This window comes from Conger conger, chromosome 16 (genome assembly GCF_963514075.1).
Source record: "Conger conger chromosome 16, fConCon1.1, whole genome shotgun sequence".
NCBI classification, from domain to species: Eukaryota; Metazoa; Chordata; class Actinopteri; order Anguilliformes; family Congridae; genus Conger; species Conger conger.
This window is the reverse complement of record NC_083775.1, coordinates 34713962-34734137: the sequence shown is the minus strand read 5'-3', so window position 1 is coordinate 34734137 and position 20176 is coordinate 34713962. Positions and strand designations below refer to the sequence as shown.

At 43.3% G+C, this 20176-nt stretch overlaps 1 protein-coding gene across 2 annotated transcripts in view; it reads right to left on the bottom strand.

Moving 5' to 3' along the window:
* Nucleotides 1-17965, bottom strand: part of xpo6 (exportin 6) — a 41455-nt gene extending 23490 nt beyond the window's left edge. For both annotated transcript variants that reach the window (XM_061224524.1, XM_061224525.1), the window contains exons 1-5: nt 17449-17965; nt 9644-9734; nt 9275-9387; nt 5377-5574; nt 2044-2203 (exon numbers count right to left, since the gene is read on the bottom strand). In XM_061224524.1, coding sequence (XP_061080508.1) covers nt 2044-2203; nt 5377-5574; nt 9275-9387; nt 9644-9734; nt 17449-17451 — 565 coding nt within the window. In that variant the 5' untranslated portion in view covers nt 17452-17965. The remainder of the gene's footprint in view (nt 1-2043; nt 2204-5376; nt 5575-9274; nt 9388-9643; nt 9735-17448) is intronic.
* Between the last annotated feature and the right edge of the window lie 2211 nt (nt 17966-20176).

Here is a 20176-nt window from a genome sequence, read left to right as displayed (position 1 = left end):
CAGTATGAAGTGGCCCTGCCCACATCACAAGGGGTTTTGGCTTTGGCTGAGAAAACTGAGAAAGTTGAGAAATTCTCATAGGGTTTTACTAACAACATATTGGCATTTTGATTTGATATGGCATTCTTTGGACTGAAAGGGTTAAGTGGAGATTTTACCAGAACACTGTGCTGGAACATACGGATTTAACTTGAACACTTCAAGTGACAGCAATACCACTTCTGCACACAAAATCTTGGGGTTGACACAGGGCACTGGAGGCGGGTGGAACCCAGGGCGGCCTGTAGCGTAATGGTTAAGGTAAATGACTGGGACACGCAAGGTCGGTGGTTCTAATCCCGGTGTAGCCACTATAAGATCCACACAGCCGTTGGGCCCTTGAGCAAGGCCCTTAACCCTGCATTGCTCCAGGGGAGGATTGTCTCCTGCTTAGTCTAATCAACTGTACGTTGCTCTGGATGAGAGAGTCTGCCAAATGCCAATTTTTTAAATTATTTTTTTCTTTTAGTTTTTCAACCAGGCCCTCACTGCTCAAGACACGGGCCGCATATTTCCTTCTGTAAACGTTCCCTTCCTGCCAATACAGCTTGGTACCCAGCTGGCTAGCGGATACCATGTAGTTTGCCCTTACACTGCTTAACCCAGCACGTATGCACAGGGACATTAGGGAATATTATTTCCACACAGAGTGACACTGAGTGGAAAAGCTTGCCAGGACATGCAGTGGATGCAGAACCACTGGGAGTTTTCAAGACCAGGCTTGATACCGCTTGATAACTATTAGGTAAACTAAGCATTAGGTACAGTTTAGTCGTAGGAAAAGGTGAACACTGCTGGGCAGACTGGCCTGTTTCCAGGCAGGCAAACCTGGGTTGGATAATGTAGGTCGACCCTTTCACACCAACGACAAACACAAAACTTTCCTGGGTTGGTGTTTCGGTGTGGAACACATCTCTGAACACACAAGGTGTCAAACCTCTAAGTGGATAGGCTACAGCTGCAGAAGACTTATTACTAAAAAACAGGTAAAATAAATACCTAATAAAGTGCTCACTGAGTGTAGTCCTGTGGTTTTGAATGCACACCAACCCACTCTGCAAATGAAATAACAGCCAACAGCTGTTCCTTTCCGAGCACAGTGAAATTGTGGACGTCAGATCTAAAAACGCATGTATAGACCTAATACTTGTGGAAAGCTTATTCCAAAGAGAGTCAACAGAAACATTCCTCTCCAGAAATCTGAAATGACATAAAGAACTACAAATATTTATTTATAGAAAAATAGTAAAAGAAAAAAATAAAGATTGCAATCCCTCACGACACAATCCCTCAGCATAACGAGCAGATTAAACCTGATTTAACGTGATCGCCCCTGCATTTGCCTTTTCTTTTTTCGCTTTCATTTTATGTTTCAATCAGGAAATACCCAAGACCAAGTCATGGGGTTGAGAGAGCAACCAAACCAAAAGTAGCAGCACTAGAGAGGAAGGATAATAGTAGGGTAGTTCAGATTTGTCAGAGCCTTCTGTTCAGTTAGAGAGGGGTATTTAAGGACACACCTCCTCCACTGCAGTGAGCTACACTTCACGTTGTGATGGCAAAACACTGGGCCAAAACTGGGACATACGAGTAGGGCTTGGTATCGGAGTTTGGGACCTCTTCAGTGGTGACCGAATAACTTTGGTACTACAGATCACCATAAGATGTCAAAATGCATTTCATTACTCAATAAAATGAAGCTTAATACAGGAGGGAGAAAGGGAGGGGGAAATGAGAGGGAGAGAGATAGCAGGAGGGAGAGAGAGAGAGGGTGGTATACAGAGTGACAGAGAGAGGGGGAAATGAGAGGGAGAGAGAGGGAGTGAGAGAAAGAAAGAGAATGAGAGAGAGCAGGGAGAGAGAGAGAGAGCAGTATACAGAGTGACAGAGAGAGAATGAGGGGGTGAGAGAGAAAGAGAATGAGAGAGAAGAGCAGGGAGAGAGAGGGCAGTATACAGATTGACAGAGAGAGAGAGAGAGAGAGAGATACACGGAGAGACGTACCGGTCAGCAGGCTCAGCACGGCGGGCACTTGCTCCAGCAGAAGCTTCCGGAGCTCGTCCTTGCGGGCCACGCTCAGGTCCTCCCGCGGGCAGGCCAGCTCCTCCGACGTGGTCTTCAACAGGACCAGGCCCAGGGGAGCCATGGCCGGCGTCTGGATCAGCTGCACCCACAGACACACAGGATAAACCCCTCCACCTGACACGCCATTCCCACAGACACAGACACACAGGATAAACCCCTCCACCTGACACGCCACTCCCACAGACACAGACACACAGGATAAACCCCTCCACCTGACACGCCACTCCCACAGACACAGACACACAGGATAAACCCCTCCACCTGACACCCTGCTCCTACAGAGACAAAGGATAAACCCCTCCTCCCCGCTCCCACAGACACAGGGGATAAACCCCTCCACCTGACACCCCGCTCCCACAGACACAGGGGATAAACCCCTCCGCCTGACACCCAGCTCACACACCCACAGACACACAGGATAAACCCCTCCACCTGACACCCCGCTCCTACAAACACAGACACACAGGATAAACCCCTCCACCTGACACCCCGCTCCCACAGACACAGACACACAGGATAAACCCCTCCACCTGACACCCCACTCCTACAGACACAGACACACAGGATAAACCCCTCCACCTGACACCCCGCTCCCACAGACACAGGGGATAAACCCCTCCACCTGACACCCAGCTCACACACCCACAGACACAGGGGATAAACCCCTCCACCCCGCTCCCACAGACACACAGGATAAACCCCTCCACCTGACACCCCGCTCCCACAGACACAGGGGATAAACCCCTCCTCCCCGCTCCTACAAACACAGACACACAGGATAAACCCCTCCACCTGACACCCCGCTCCTACAAACACAGACACACAGGATAAACCCCTCCAACTGACACGCCGCTCGCATTGCTAGGCGCTGCTTGGGTTCGCGTTTTTAACTTCCTGTTTTACGCGGCAGCATGCGAGGACTGACGAGGTCATCGTGCAGGGTGCAGGACAATACCCTACACAAACACGTTAAGGCAAGGAGGGGATGTGCGTTTACATCACTTCAGAAAGACCCTCCCATAAGCCCCAGAAGCTATGGCAGGTCTAAAAGTGATTCAAAGAGCGAAGTTGCCTGGCAGCTACACCGATCCAGCTGTAACACAGACGACCACCTCTCTTCATGCAGATAAACCCCAAGCCATCCACTATGGACTAACGTGCAACATGCCTATGCATTTTCATAAGACAGAAGAAGAATATTTGAACATATTTCCAGATTAAACCCACGGAAGCACATTTCCTGAATATGTAAATGCAGAGGGCTGAATTTGCTCCAGCAAAGGAAACTGTTCACCGAAAACATACTGGAGACGGTCAAGAGAGGAATTGCAGCAACAAGCAGCAACAAAACACCCTCAAACCACAACACTGTTTATCCCTCCCCCTTCTCTGTCGGCTGTGGCAATCTGAACCAATTTTCAACCAATGAGCTCAAATTATTTTACAGCTATATAATGTCGATCAACTGTATTTTTTGATATCTGAAGCCAACCTGAGCCTTTTTCAATGATAGGAAGGGATTTACAACGGTTTTGTAACAATGTTTTAACACAAAAATCTTACCTATTGCACCTTTAACCCAATCAAAGAGTGAATGCTAATCTAACCATTCCCCCACCACCCATTTGCCATTTCACGCGAGCTATAGCCTACTTTCCGCTACTAAACTTTGTTTCTCATCATGTTCCCTTTTCAAACCATTTGGACTATACTTTAGAGGTTGGAATGGCTAGCTACGGACTACTTTCTATCGAGATCATGACAGCCCAGGAGCTGAATTTGAAGTTGTTGACGGTTTGCATAGAAAAGCAATGTCCACATGCAAATTCATTGGCTCACTGCAGGCACGTTCTCAAGCGCAGCAAATTTTGTTTATACTGAATTTAAAAACATTTACAAATACATACAATAGTTCTGTGCAAATCTGACAAACCACATAGGACATGGATTTTCATCTATTCAAAATGGTTTCAAAAAGGTCCACAAAGGTTGACCAATGTATCGTTTTTCACGAATGTTTCCGGTACGAAACATTTATGGTCCCATTTATGTTCCAGACATAACGGAGCAGGATTTATTGCTTTATTCTCGTAGTATGACAAACCTATAGCGTCAAGTGTTGTTGATCTTCCAGTGCATAAATGTGGGACATGTTGGTGGGCCGGGCAATTTGATTGACACATGGCCAAACTGTGAAACTGACATTAAAATGATAAGTGGTACTGACAGCAGCATTGAATTGAAAAAAAACGGTGGCAACTGGAATTGCATCGATTAAACTGCTGGTAAATAAATACGACCAAATGTCAAGACGACCAGATACAATAATTAAACGATTATTTAATTTGACAGCGCTTTAACACTTCAATATTTGATTTCATTGTATTTTATTTGATGCACCATTTAATTTAATTGCATTTAGTTTGATTCACTATTCAACTAAATCGGAATTGAATCCATTCAGCATTTATTTAGTAGTTACTGTTACTTCCACCACCCATATAATTAAAACGATTCTAATGAATTGAAAAACCGAAAGATGCTATTACACGCGTGCATTGAAAGAATGGCATTTTCATACATCTAAATAAATTGGGACAATAGACAAAGTGTGCAGAGATCAAAAACACAGTTAAAAACAAATCGCACTCATAAAATAGAAAATAATATTGCATCATTAAAAAACTGCAGCATTCAACACATAACTAAACTGGCCCCCTTTCGCTTCACTCTTCATCGATCGCTATCAGCCGCTAGTAGGTCATTTTCCTTATATGCTTTATATATTTTTGGTCTGCTTATCTTTATTCATCTCTGACTTTGTGGGCTCGCATTTTATCACAGATGGAACTCATGACAGCTCTTGCATAATTCCACAGCAAACAGATTTCAATGATCTAAGCACCGTGCAGTCGTCAAGACCGTATCTGCTCTCAATCCAGACTGTTTTTCTGCCAAGCAGCCTCAAAGAAGCAACCGAAAAACCTTCTCTTTCTGTTAATTTTTCATCCGTCCTTTGCATTTCAGAGGTCTCCGGTGTTCACCAGAGATCACCGATGTGTGACCGGGCCACGGTCAAGCCGAAGCCTATATTCACATGACTGAGACGACGAGTCACGTCACAACCGCTCAGCGTGCGAAACTGCGAAACTTCAAACGCAGAATCCCACCATCCCTCAAGAAAAACAAAGGGGGGAAAAAAAACGCACTCTGTATTGAAGAGCTCTAGGTCCCAGGGAAGCCCTCGGTTACCTGCAGGGTGTTGGTGAAGAAGTCGTGGTAGAACATTGGCCAGTCCTGCCGGCCGATGTCCACGATGACCTTGCAGAGCTTGTTGCGGATGAAGTAGGGCAGGGCCTTGTGCTCGGACAGCAGGAGCTTGGGCAGGCAGCCGCGGATCTCCATTTTGTCCTGGGAGGCCACGCCCAGCCACATCTTGTTGACTAGGTTCTGCAGGAAGAGGGGGGAGCTGAGAACGGGCCGAGGCTACGGGACGCCTGAACTACACGCCAGTGGCGGCCTCAATTGTACGGTGCATAACCTCACAGAAGGGCTTTGCCAAGCTTTGAGATTAAATTTTGCGAAGCATGTAGGCCTACATAAAAAAAATGAGTTTACTTTCTGTTAATTGTTAATTAATTGTATTTTCTGGAACATTGCTTTCATTGCAATTGAAATCTATTCCATTTGAAACGTAAATGTAAACGGTACTCTCAGAATCTCTCCTCATACTCATCAATTCCACACAGAATGCACAGCTTTTAATCTGAATAGACCACCCTGCAGAGTGAACAGAAGTCTCTGATTCAGTGTGTATAAAAAATAAATAAATAAATGAATGAATAAATAAATAAATAAAAAGGAAAAATGTTGGAGGTCGAGTTATAAATCATTTCTATAACTATAGAAGTTATAAATCAGGTCCACACCCTATTCGCCTCCATAAAATGTCATAATTTCATCACAATTGCAACGGAATGAATCCTGTGGGGTTATGTGGTTTAATAGAGCAATTTGTATCAGGCCTTCAGTCATTCGGTTTCTGAATAGCGTGCCTGAGGACAGAGCAGCACATTCGCACCTGGGTACCAGCACCGGCTGCCGATTGTCTGGAGGGGGAAAACGGAAGAAACTGCCCGCATTTCTTCACAGAGTCATACGTATAGAATTTTAAATAATAATACAAAGCCCAATTATTGAGGAAAATTTTAAATAATAATACTAAGCCCAATTATTGAGGAAAGGTCATTTAAATTTAAAAGTCTAAACACCCGATGGCACGGCCTCTGGCCTTTCCCGTGTTCATTAATTAGTAATTAATCACATTGTCTGTGACCTACTCCTTACTAAAATGTGGCCTGACACGCATACATACACAGGACGTTTTTTTTGTTCGGGATCCCCTGCTTTCCAGTCCTGGGAGTTTGATATGTGGAAAAAAACCGACCAATCGGAGAATTTCAACCGATCAGATCAACACTTCAAATGATCTCCTGCAGGTACAGCTGCAACACCAACAAGACGGGAAGAAACCAGCATCATAAATCATAACTCCCCTGTCAAAAGAGCACCACTACTGCTGGCACTGGTCCCTTGGGCCTCTGTAATAAACTGCTGGTACGACGTCCCTCAATCTCAGAAGCGATTAAACGAAACCAAGAGATTTATTTTCTGCAATACTTCTTTCGTAAGCATTATGTTTATACAAAAGGATAGCCAATGAGATGAGTAATGAATAATCCCCTCTCTTGCCTGACCTTTACTTTTTCCATGAGTAATTGGTATGAGTTGATTAGGTCCAAAGGCTGTCAGTGCCTTGCAAGTGACAGACAAACACACACCTTTTAAAAATGATTTTATACGGTCGCTTTACCGCCCTACAGCTGTCAACTTCCTCACAACGACAGAAAACACTGAGATTAACAACACAAAACATGAACTGGGAACTTGGGGGGAGAAACTACATGTAAATCCTGCTTCTTCCCTGGCCAGGAGATCACTTCCCTGTGTCTCCGTTCCACGGTGTCACACAGGCCTGCAGCATTCGACACAGCAGCTGACCAACTTCCTCCCCAACTGCCCTGAGAACCTGCAGTGCAGCTCAGCACAGCACAGCCCACAGCTCATCAGCATACAACCCAGAGTGCACAACCCAGAGTGCACAACCCAGCGTGCACAACCCAGCGTGCACAACCCAGCGTGCACAACCCAGCGCGCACAACCCAGCGCGCACAACCCAGCGCGCACAACACAGCGCGCACAACCCAGCGCGCACAACCCAGCGCGCACAACCCAGCGCGCACAACCCAGCGCGCACAACCCAGCGCGCACAACCCAGCGTGCACAACACAGTTCAACTGGTTTGCTTCCTACCTTGATGGGCCCTCCCGAATGTCAGGGGAAACACACTTCTGATACCTCAAGTCTCACTCTTCTGTCTCTATGCCAAGTCTCTTGGCTCGGTCATCTCCTCGCATGATACGTTTCATAGCTATGCTGATGACACACAACTCCCTCTCCTTCCTCCGTTACAAAGCCTGAGTATGCACCAAACTGGGTGGAAAACCAATGACCAGAAGCCAAAATTCAAACCAAAACAGATTACTTCACAGGACTGTTGTGAAGGCTTAGTCACTTCTAGCTCTTGGGACTGTGCTTCCTTCTCAGGCTTTCAGCGCACTCGTCCCTGGTTCTGGTTATGCACTCACGATAAGAGAGTCTGCAAAATGCCCAGATTGTAATGTAGCGTAGAAAGTATTGGCTACGTCCCAAACGAGGGTGGGTTCAGCGGTCTGAACTGCACCGCTTCTGTCAGGCGTAAAGTCTGAAGAGGTAAAACCCTGGCGCGTGAGGCTAAGTACAGGCTGGATAACAATTCGCTGTACCGAGCCGGAACAATTTTCTACACGCATTTCACACAAACAGATATCAGATGGATAGCAGGGATTATAAACAAGTTATGGATAACAAAAACGGTGTTCCGTCTGGCTGGACCTCGATATCATGCAATGATATTAAACTGATATTTCGGCAATCAAAATATTAGTCTGTAAGAGGAAGCACTGGTGTATACAGTGCCTGCTACTACTCAGCAGCCTCCATTTTACACGTATACAAAGAGGCAAAAACATATGAGACTGTTCAGCTAACTGCATGGTCACATGGAGTGGAGTGGCAGGCATTTCAAGCATGCTGAAACACGGTAACACGGTGGTTGGTCACACTTTCCAGGTTTTTCTATACAATTTGCACAAGAGACACGATGATAGTATGAAATATGTCCGTTCTTTAGTTTTGGAGAAGTAAGCATTTTAAATGTATCGTCTTATTTTCAACCGGTTGCGAATGTTCTCCTCGTAGCGCGTCACAAGAGGATAACCACTCCCCTTATCGCTCATGCCCCACAGTTTGTGCCACTGGCCTACAGGAAAGTGGGGACACATCATAGCTAATTGACAGTTATTACCATATCAAGACAGTTAGGGTGAACATTTATAGCGGGAAATTTAGGCGTAGAAAAATACGTTTTAAAATAAATTTAAATGACTGAATAATACATTTTAAAAAAGATGCACATTTGTATTATTGTTGCCTAAAGACAACTGGAAAGTGTCACGTTCAACCACCATGTTACTCCTTTAAGAAGACTGGAAAGATACCAAGCACAGCGCATTTGGTTAATTCTTTGGGAAGGCCAAAAAAGAATTAAACTGTTAGGGGAGGCAGTGCAAGGTCAACCCGGCCCGCAAGCCTGGCTAAGATATTCTGCGCTGGTTTTTACGGGTGTCCTCTGCTTAATCGGAGCGGATAAGCGTCCATAAACGAGGATGTGTCCTTTTAATAAGAAACTGCGCCAGTGTGTCACATTTGCTGGACCTCGTCCTCACTGCGCGGTACAGTAGCGCACCGCTGGATAGACCTGTCGTCACGCCAACCGCGGGGAGCGAAGACAGCCGACAGCCAGCCCATTCAGAGCAGCCCCGACTGACTGCCGCTCTAGCACTCAATGCAAACGCATTACAGTAAGGGCACACTGCCGTTCTGAATTACAGAAACCACTCCACTGGCAGAACATTAAGCCTGCTCGTGACGTGACAAGCGAGAGTCAAGGGGTATACACGGCCTGAATGAGCACGCAGAAAGCACTCACCTCAAACACCGTGAGACTGTACATCATGACGTACTCGTTGCGGGTGTTGGAGAGGAAGTAGAGGCAGTAGCGCCACGCTCCCGTCTGCTGGGCGAAGTTGTTCAGCAGCTCCTCTGCGAGAAACGGAGAGCAAAACAACTCAGGGCACGGCTGGCGTGTTCCAAGAGTTCTCATTTACCAATGTGGAACCTTCTGGAACAAGGCACCATAAAACAGAACTCGACACAGAATGGGACACGGTCATTTTTGTCGGTTGAACCGACCCTTCCCAACGTCAGTCAGACAACATTTATTGCAAACTGAGGAAGACGGGACACAGAAGAAGCCCGTATTAGCTCATCCGCAACTCGGCGTAAGAGTCCGACTCACCGATTTCCCTCTTGCGCTCATTGGTGGTACAGCTATGAAAGAACTCCGTCATGAGGCTCTCCAGAGCACGAAGGGAAGCCTCCTCTGACGCCTGAGAGGAGAGGAGAGGAGAGGAGAGAGGGGAGGAGCAACAGGAGAGCAGTGAGAGATTAATCAAACAAACCAACAAACTGACGCCTGGCTCACAAAACTACTGGCGACTGAATTTCCAGAAAACATTAGGCTTACTTGCCACACACAAAAAGTTGGACATTTAATGTGGACAGCATAATTCAATACAACTATAAAAGGTGCATATTACCATGGGAAACATTTGCCACAGGCTCTGTGTGTTTGAGAGCAGAAGCAGACTGGGAAATACACTAAATATGCAGTCTGCAACTAGTCTTATTGAAGAACCAAGAGCTGAGTCAGTGATATGTAGGGTTCTGTTTCCTTCACCTCCAGAAAGGGCTCAAGCCTCACACCGTTTTTAAGAGGGGCCAACGCCACACAAAGACATTGGAGCTGCAGTCTGCAGCCACGCAGTTAGAAACAGATGTGCAAAGATGGCTATTCTGCACCTCAGCACGTTCATGTGCATAAACTCAAATTTGCCTTTTCCAAAGGCAAATGCGAAAAGCACTTTCAGAACACAGAGGATTTATTTTTGGTCAAATCCATCGCAGGAGTGGTTTGAACTTTGCATTCTGAGATGGGCCGCGGTGTGTTTTCTTTTCTTTTTTTATCACGTCATCGGCTTTTGAAAAATAAAAAGCATAATTCCTACTGCCCTTCATCTGACAGGGTACTTCGTGGGCCAAATATGTAAACCGTTTATGGGACAGCAGGACAGGACTTAAAAGGCCCTGCAGGGGTTTGCTCATATTGGAATCTCCGGTCCGCACTGTGAAATCACCAAAATCCCCGGGAAAGGCTGACTCAGGACATGCAGGTCGACTTGGCTTTCTGCCATAGGCGAAGCATGAAGTTTCCCATTGGGGCTGGACATCCGTGACCTTTTTTTATATTGCATTTTTATCAGCCTGCATTTCTATCAGCCTGTAGTCGTTAAACTACAATAGGCCTTGGCTCTGCTGAAGAATGGAATCGAGCTTGCACAACCTGCAATATAAAGATGTAATGTGTATCGCAAATGGGCAGTTAGCTTTCCGCAGCAATTTGATCCGTTGTAAGCAGGGCTTGACATAAAACCGGTCACCCGACAAATGCGGGGACAATTCGGCAGGGGTGTGTAACTTGTAGAAGTGGCTTACTAGCCAACTTTTTCAGTCGCATTTTCTATTTTTTCTTTTTTTGAGTTTACAAAAGGCATCTGAAATAAGTCAATTTGCAGTAATAGTACATAATGCTACAACTCCCATGAGCACTGGAAGCACACAGTGTTCATCCCATTGGCACTTAGCCCTCTTGCCCTCGCTTCCTCATCAGTGGGAGAAGGCAAATTTGGTTTATTTTTTTTCACTGCAATCTTCAGATGTTCAAATGAGATACAAGATATTGAAAGTGAATTTTGCAACATGTATTATGGAGAGGCCAGATTCACATTATCCAATTCAGATGGCAAAACACGGAAGAGACAATGATTGCAGCACCAAACACAGAAAACGACAATGGCTTGGTACAGACAGTTCTGTGACTTTGACATGTCGACATCCAAGATTCATGCAACATTTGAGTTTATTTGCCAGTGCAAACAATAAAAAATAAAACAAAGAAAGTAGGCTTAATGTGGGTGATTAAATCAATTCATTTGTCAGTGTAGAGTTAACAATAGGCTACAGCAGCCAGTTGGGCTGGCAATGAAATGTCAGCATGCAAGCATTATATCAATGGAAGACATAAAAAAATAAAGATGTGAATTTCAACATACATTTCGGCAGGTTTGCCATCAGAAATTGTTCGGGATTTGGCAATTGACCAATCCTAAACCACCCAAACCTCCTCCTTTGTCATTGGTCCTCATCACCAACTGAACTTTCACAGCAACACCAGACACCCAATTCTGTGTACAGATAACTATTCAGCGAATACTAATTTAATTTACTCATTTAACGACTGCCACTTGACAACATTAGCTTATTTGATTGAACTACAAGCGTAGATAAGCTCATCAGCTAAAGTTAGCTACTCAGTCTCTTCAAAATTAACGTTATCCAGCTACCAAGATCAGCGCTTTGGCTGACTTTCTAGCGTTTGCATGTTACCGCTGTATTTGTCCCAGCTTGTTTGATAACTTCCCCGTCTAAAAGTGACACTTCAAACTAGCGATTGGATTGCTTTCGCGAGGACATGATCTGCAGCACAGACCCTCTGATATGCTAATGACAAGTGATTAAATGCTGAAGTAATGTAAACAAATGTAATGTAAACAAAGCTGGCTAACGTCAGCTAACATTAGCTTCAAGAGTGGCTTCAAGTGATACCAGTGGGTGGCTGGAGATACTCAGTAAAGAAAAGCCAGAATCTTGAGGTCTAGTTGGGTGTCCATCTGGCTTGACAGCACTTTTGGCACAGACTAACTTATACCCCATAATCCCCAATATAGCTCAGGTTTTACCGGGATATAGCCAAACTGCTGTATAGCTTTACCGAATAAAGTGTGCAGTGAGTGTAAAAAGGACATTTGTAGACGAAGAGATATTATAGGTCTTATGAAGTGTAAATTATTACATTTTGCTTACTAAACTATAAAACATCATGAAAAATGTTTGCACCTCCAACCCCTCCCCGGCCTTTTACCGCCCAGCCTGTCCCCAATTGTGGAGCGAAGTGCCTTTCTTCCTCAGAAATATTCACCAGAGTATTCAAATATTCCATGAAACTCCTTCAAAAGAAGTCTTTTATTTAGACGTAGGTATCGCAAAGTAGATTTTTTTGTTGTAAAACGTCAACCTTTTTCACTCTGAAGAACAGTATATCCTGTAACCATACTTATTGAAAATTGCACCCTGAAAAAAAAAAAAAACCCCCCTCCGGTTAGAAAAAGACAAGATCGACCAGCATGCCTGGACCTAGCCTACATGGCTTTAGCCACAAACTGCTGGACACCCATGAGCACGATATCAATGTAAATGTGACACGTTCTATTATAATCCATTGTAAGTCGCAACAGCCAATTTCACATAAATTTCACATTTCTGGCTGTTTTAGGCTTTCATCTTCACTTTGTAGAACAATATTTTGGCTTTCATACTCTGCATGTCTAAATGCCAAATTCTATAATTAATATATAATTTCAAAGTGAAAGTAACTCCGGAGTTAGTGCATTGTTTGGAGGCTAGCCAGTTTGTCACCATTCACCAGTCAGAAACAACCACATCAGCTGCGTTCGTGGCTACATGTTCATGCATTCGCTTTCATGGTGTGTGTGTCTATGTCAAGAGTAAAAATTTTGTTTTAAAGGGTGTAAGAAATCTGTCTCGAATGCCAATATGTCTACTGGCCACACAGTCCCTGGATCTTATCAGTATTATAATCAGTTGGTACACTGATATACACGAACAGTGGCCGGGAGAGAGAGAGAGAGAGAGAGAGAGATCAGGAGCTGCTTGAGTCAACTGACATGCTAATTCAGTCACCGCAGAATAGCCCGTGCGTGACGACCGGACTGATGGGCGTCATACACTCGTCTACATCCTCCTATTTGGTGTATTACATTCCCTAGGCTAAGGATGGGATAAAAAGTAATCACAGCCAAGGTTCTGGGTTCAGTCTGACTGCGTTGTTTCTTAGCGTTTCATATCATCCTGAAGCCTTCGATTTGTGTTCCATACCAATTCAATGAAAACAATTGCACTTTTGTTAAAAGTAGGCATACAGTGGTGTGAAAAAGTGTTTGCCCCCTTCCTGAATTTTTTTTATTTATTTATTTATTCATGTTTGTCACACTTAAATGTTTCAGATCAAACAAATTTAAATATTAGTCAAAGACAACACAAGTGAACACAAAATGCAGCTTTTTAAATCAAGGTGTTTATTATTAAGGGAGAAACCTACATGGCCCTGTGTGAAAAAGTGATTTCCCCCCCCCCCGGTCAGGTTTATTAAACCTGAGTTCAATTTCTCTAGCCACACCCAGGCCTGATTACTGCCACACCTCAATCAAGAAATCACTTAAATAGGACCTGCCTGACAAAGTGAAGTAGACCAAATGATCCTCAAAAGCTAGACATCATGCCGAGATCTAAAGAAATTCAGGAACAAATGAGAAAGAAAGTCATTGAGATCTATCAATCTGGAAAAGGTTATAAAGCCATTTCTAAAGCTTTGGGACTCCAGCGAACCACAGTGAGAGCCATTATCCACAAATGGCGAAAACATGGAACAGTGGTGAACCTTCCCAGGAGTGGCCGGCCGACCAAAATTACCCCAAGAGCGCAGCGACGACTCATCCAAGAGGTCACAAAAGACCCCACAACAACATCCAAAGAACTGCAGGCCTCACTTGCCTCAGTTAAGGTCAGTGTTCATGACTCCACCATAAGAAAGAGACTGGGCAAAAATGGCCTGCATGGCAGAGTTCCAAGACGAAAACCACAGCTGAGCAAAAACAACATTAAGGCTCATCTCAATTTTGCCAGAAAACATCTTGATGTTCCCCAAGACTTTTGGGAAAATACTCTGTGGTCTGACGAGACAAAAGTAGAACTTTTTGGAAGGTGTGTGTCCCATTACATCTGGCATAAAAGTAACACCGCATTTCAGAAAAAGAACATCATACCATAACAGTAAAATATGGTGGTGGTAGTGTGATGGTCTGGGGCGGTTTTGCTGCTTCAGGACCTGGAAGACTTGCTGTGATAAATGGAACCATGAATTCTGCTGTCTACCAAAAAATCCTGAAGGAGAATGTCCGGCCATCTGTTCGTGACCTCAAGCTGAAACGAACTTGGGTTCTGCAGCAGGACAATGATCCAAAACACACCAGCAAGTTCACCTCTGAATGGCTGAAGAAAAACAAAATGAAGACTTTGGAGTGGCCTAGTCAAAGTCCTGACCTGAATCCTATTGAGATGCTGTGGCATGACCTTAAAAAGGTGGTTCATGCTCGAAAACCCTCCAATGTGGCTGAATTACAACAATTCTGCAAAGATGAGTGGGCCAAAATTCCTCCACAGCGCTGTAAGAGACTCATTGCAAATTATCGCAAACGCTTGATTGCAGTTGTTGCTGCTAAGGGTGGCCCAACCAATTATTAGGTTTAGGGGGCAATCACTTTTTCACACAGGGCCATGGGTGGATTTTTTTCTCCCTTAATAATAAAAACCTTGATTTAAAAACTGCATTTTGTGTTTACTTGTGTTGTCTGACTAATATTTAAATTTGTTTGATGATCTGAAACATTGAAGTGTGACAAACATGCAAAAAAAAAAAAAAAAAAAAAAAAAAAAAAATCAGGAAGGGGGGGCAAACACTTTCACACCACTGTATATGGTGTAACTGCTATTTTTCTGAGCTGTCTCTAAAATTATTTATGTACGCTTTTGCATACGGATGGCATTGCTAAATGTTAACACAGCGAGCTGACCATAGGAGGCAGTGGGGGAGGGGGAATTGGGCAGGGTTAAGGAATTACTCTTTCCGAATGTTTTGCTGCCATTTTAGATACTAAAACCAGGAAGAGAACAATGTCTTTCACTTTTTAAATCCCGCTGCAGAAGTTGTGTTCATGATTTTATGGGCTACGACCTATAGCTGTTGTTGAAAATATGACTAGATTAAATATACAAAGAATATAAGTAATTGACCACTTTGTTGATTTCCTATGGAATTTTCCAGTTTTGGGGGGCTTGGACTGAAGAGTTTTTGTAGGCATGCCCTCTCTTGCCGACTGGATCTATGGTATTCTTGACGCTGTAATTACATTATCAAGTGAGGTCCAAATTTAACACAATTGAAGCATACTGAGCTCTTGCATGCCATGGCCATCTCTCATGCAGACTTGTGGACTAGTTAGTGCGCAAATCAAACATGGAAGTTAACGGTCATGTGATCAAAGGCATCCCAAACCCAAGTACAAAACTGGCAAGTACACACCAAATTAAAACAGGAGGTTTTGGAGGACCGAAAATTAGTGTGCTTAGGAGCACACTTTCCGTTCCCAGTAATCATTGTGTTTTCATTAAACTTATGTCAGGAACGACCATTTTGAAATATGATCGACTAACAGGAAAATTTATTTATTACTCCCTTTACCACTGAAAACAATGCTATTTGGCGGCCATCTTAAAAACATTCAAAACCATTTCAGATGGTTTTCTCAATGTCAAAACTAATAAAATTTGATTGGGAAGTAGATCGGCAAACAATGTGCATTTCAGACGCGTCACATCCAAAATGCAACGGTGTCATATCCGTAACGTTGGTAGCACTTCATAAAAATCTATTGCTATTGCTATTTTTCTGTTCAGTCAAGCCTCCTGCATGACATGGAAATCAAACCTTTTGCATTAGAAATGCAGAGTTTTTAGAAAGTGCATAGACTCCCCAAAAGACCTTATTTTTGAGTCACATCCAAAATGCAAGTTAATTGCATTTTTTGCTGGCTTAACAATATTTTTTTAATTGTCCTGTCCCTTCCCCTCAGCCAAGTGGGTGCATTGATAATATGCATTAACATTTTTTATTATTCTGAGGGATTTTGTTTGTCATTTTGTGTCTAAACGTCATATCCATAACGCTGGAATTGCTCTTTAGCGCTGTCCACTACTTTGCCTATGCTTTCAAATAGGAGCCATAAACATAGTGATGGTATTATGCAGGAGATTTCACACAAAACATACAGTTTATTCTCCACAAAACAGATTCATACTTAGATTTTAACAAAGGGTAGGCTACAGTGAGGGGCCTGGCCCTGCACTCATCTGACATCATGACTATAAAATAAAATAAAAGTGTGGGGGGGGGGGGTTCAAAATCCAGAAACTGCATCACACGAATAGGGAAACATGACAAGAATACAACGCCAACGGAGCCATGTTTACACCGTAGAGCTGGTCATAATGGTTTTCAGAAGCAGCACGCGGTGTCAAGTCCGAACGGACATTTTTCTCTGATAAAATGCTGCGTGTCGAAATGGAGGAAGCCAAACAAAAAATAGACATAGGTCTTAGAACATTCCTGACATTTTCACTCATTGCGTCACTGAAAAAAAATACGTCGCTCGTTGTCTGCTGTGTGCGTTGTGTGTACAGTCCTGGAATCTCAGAATGTGCTAGAACACGCTAAATAGATGTCTCAGTGCAAAGATTCAACAGCACACGCTGGGCGACTCGCGAGGCGTCTTAACGAATCCAATCCAACTTCATTTCCTGTTCAGCCCTGTGCCCACAGGTTATGCTTCTCTTGTACATTGCATACCGCTACTTTAGGATGCACCAGTACTTTTCATTGCAACTCTAGCTAACATAGAAAGGTATAAATCCATAATAGTTAAATGTATGGTGAAAATTATACAAAAAATAATAATCAAGAACGAATAGGAGCAAACTCACAAATAGGTCCACACGTAGCCTACCTGCACGAAGCAATTGCAAAGTATGACTTCGGTTTAGGCATCAATTCGACTCAAAGTATCAATATTCGACTCAAAGTATGTACAAGTCTGTAGCTAGTTGGTCATCAATGCGAATATAACCAGAATTATCTCATTACCCACATAGGTCCATCTGAAGTCTCGGCAGAAAAGAGTGACGTTAACTAGCCCATTTCTGGTGTAAATGCTTTAATGGCAGGTGTAGTCAAGCCCCATGCACAAAATAGTTACAATTACAACCAGTTAATAATTAGCATCCAATACTCACCATGATCAGAGTCAACTGGTAACCCCTGGCTTCAAATAAATATTTGCAGCTATTTGAGGTGTTGGCTGCTCCCGCTGACGTTCATGCTCTGCCCGAAATACAGGGCCTGTGTGCACTGTTAGCAGAAACGGCGACTTTGTAACATAATAATTAGCTATATTGCTAATTTTCGCACGGCGATACAAAGTTCGATCATGTAGCCAACTAGCTAGCGTGTATAGATCATGTAGCCAACTAGCTAGCGTTTACAGTAAGCTGTTATTATTGTTGACGGGTCCAAAGGGAGTGACAACTATAACGTTATTTGCCGACGTATCAAAGGTGGGGAAACCCGAGAATGAAACGCAAACTATATCTATCTGCATGCAAAAGCTCGAGACTCAATTCTGCTGTCATGGAGAAAATAAAAATGGTGCATTTATGACCAAATTCGTTCCTGTTTTCTAACTTCTCCCGGACCCCTCTGCCCCAAATCGCGTATGCTGACTGCTTGGAGCTCACAGGCCTTGCAATCGCAGCTTCCTCTACGCGCAGCAGCCCCTCCCCACCGGAAGTGATATCTTAATCTCGAGCCGGATGGAACCGGTTGTAGCGTTGTTGCCATTGAAAACTTAATAGACAAACGGTCTAGCGTGTATTTGTATGCATAGTATGCGTACATATATTTAAAGAGGACAACAGAATAGGGACATCTGAATAATTAATTACCGTAACCAACTTTTCTTCATATACAGGTGCATCTCAAAAGATAATAATATCGTGGAAAAGTTCAATATTTCAGAAAGTGAAAATGTTATATATTCTAGACTCGCACAGTCCTGAGAAGCGCTCTAATCAGCTAATTAACTGAAAACACCGGCAAAGGTTTCCTGAGTCTTTAATCTCTCAGTCGGGTTCAGTACACACAACCACAATCATGGGGAAGACTGCTGACTTGAGATTTGTCCAGAAGACACTCATTGACACCCTCCACAAGGAGGGTAAGCCACAGAAGGTAATTGCTGAAAGGGATGGCTGTTCGCAGTGCTGTATCAAAGCATATTCATGGAAAGTTGACTGGAAGGGGAAAGTGTGGTAGGAAAAGGTGCACAAGCAACAGGGATGACCGCAGCCTTGAGACGATTGTCAAGCAAAGCCGATGCAAGAACTTGGGGGAGCTTCAGAAGGAGTGGACTGAGGCTGGAGTCAGTGTATCAAGAGCCACCACGCTCAAATGTGTCTAGGAAAATGGCTACAGGTGTCGCATTCCTAGTGTCAAACCACTCTTGAACCAGAGACAACTTCAGAAGTATCTTACCTGGGTTAAGGAGAAAAAGAACTGGACCATTGCTCAGTGGTTCAAAGTCCTCTTTTCAGATGAAAGCATATTCTGCATTTCATTTGGAAATCTAGGTCCCAGAGTCTGGAGGAAGAGTGGATAGGCACAGAATCCAAGTTGCTTGAAGTCCAGTGTGAAGTTTCCACAGTCAGTGATGATTTGGGGTGTCATGTCATCTGCTGGTGTTGGTCCACTGTGTTTTATCAAGTCCAGAGTCAACACAGCCGTCTACCAGGAGATTTTAGAGCACTTCATGCTTCCATCTGCTGACAAGCTTTATGGAGATGCTGATTTCCTTTTCCTGCACGACTTGGCACCTGCCTACTAGTTTGTTGACCATGGTATTACTGTGCTTGATTGGCCAGCCAACTCGCCTGACCTGAACCCCATAGAGAATCTATGGGGTATTGTCAAGAGGAAGACGAGCTGAAGGCCGCAATCAAAGCAACCTGGGCTTCCATAACACCTCAGCAGTGCCACAGGCTGATTGCCTCCATGCCACAAACTAGTATTGAGTGCATAAATGAACATACTTTTTCAGAAGGTCGACATTTCTGTATTATAAATCCTTTTTTTGATTGGTGTATGTAATGTAATATTATAATATTTTTAGATACTGAATACTGGAGCTGTAAGCCATAATCATCATGATTAAACCAAAAAAAAGGCTTGAAATATTTCACTTTATGTGTAATGAATCTAGAATTGCAGAAAAAATAAACTTTTCCACGATATTCTAATTTTTAATGATGATATTACAGAACAAGCAATTTTATGAGATTTCAGTATTGAATTTGCTTATTAAGGCATCGCATGGATAATACCCACATAGAATCTCGAGGTGCAGTTTGACATTATTTTGTATGAAGAATTTATTTGGGACATAGAAAAAAAAGTTTCGCTATATTAGAAATACTCTAAAATCATTTAATCTTCCCCTTTCTGATATGGATTCTCTTAATATTTGAATTCACTTTTCGCCTAAAACGACCTATAGTCAACTGGACCGAACCACAACTGGACTGAACTATATATATATATATATATATATATATATATATATATATATATGCATATATTGTAGAAAATATTTAACTGGTGTACTAACATAATACCTAAAAGTGACTGGAAATGATAGATTTGATCCAAGAGGCCTCATATTTTTCATGTGGCTCCCACAAATAAGTGCCACTTAAACGTCATCACAAACAATGGAATTGCCCATATATTTGAAAGGTCAGTACACAAACTTCTCAAAGTTTTCTTTGAGATTGCAGTAAATGTATTACTTTACCATAATTACATCTGCCAAGAGAAACTTTGAATGAATTTTTCCCGTACATGGCCCCAAAGATAATTTGCTTACTAGTGAAAAACACAGGGTCAACTATTTGTGCTGACAGGGTTGGT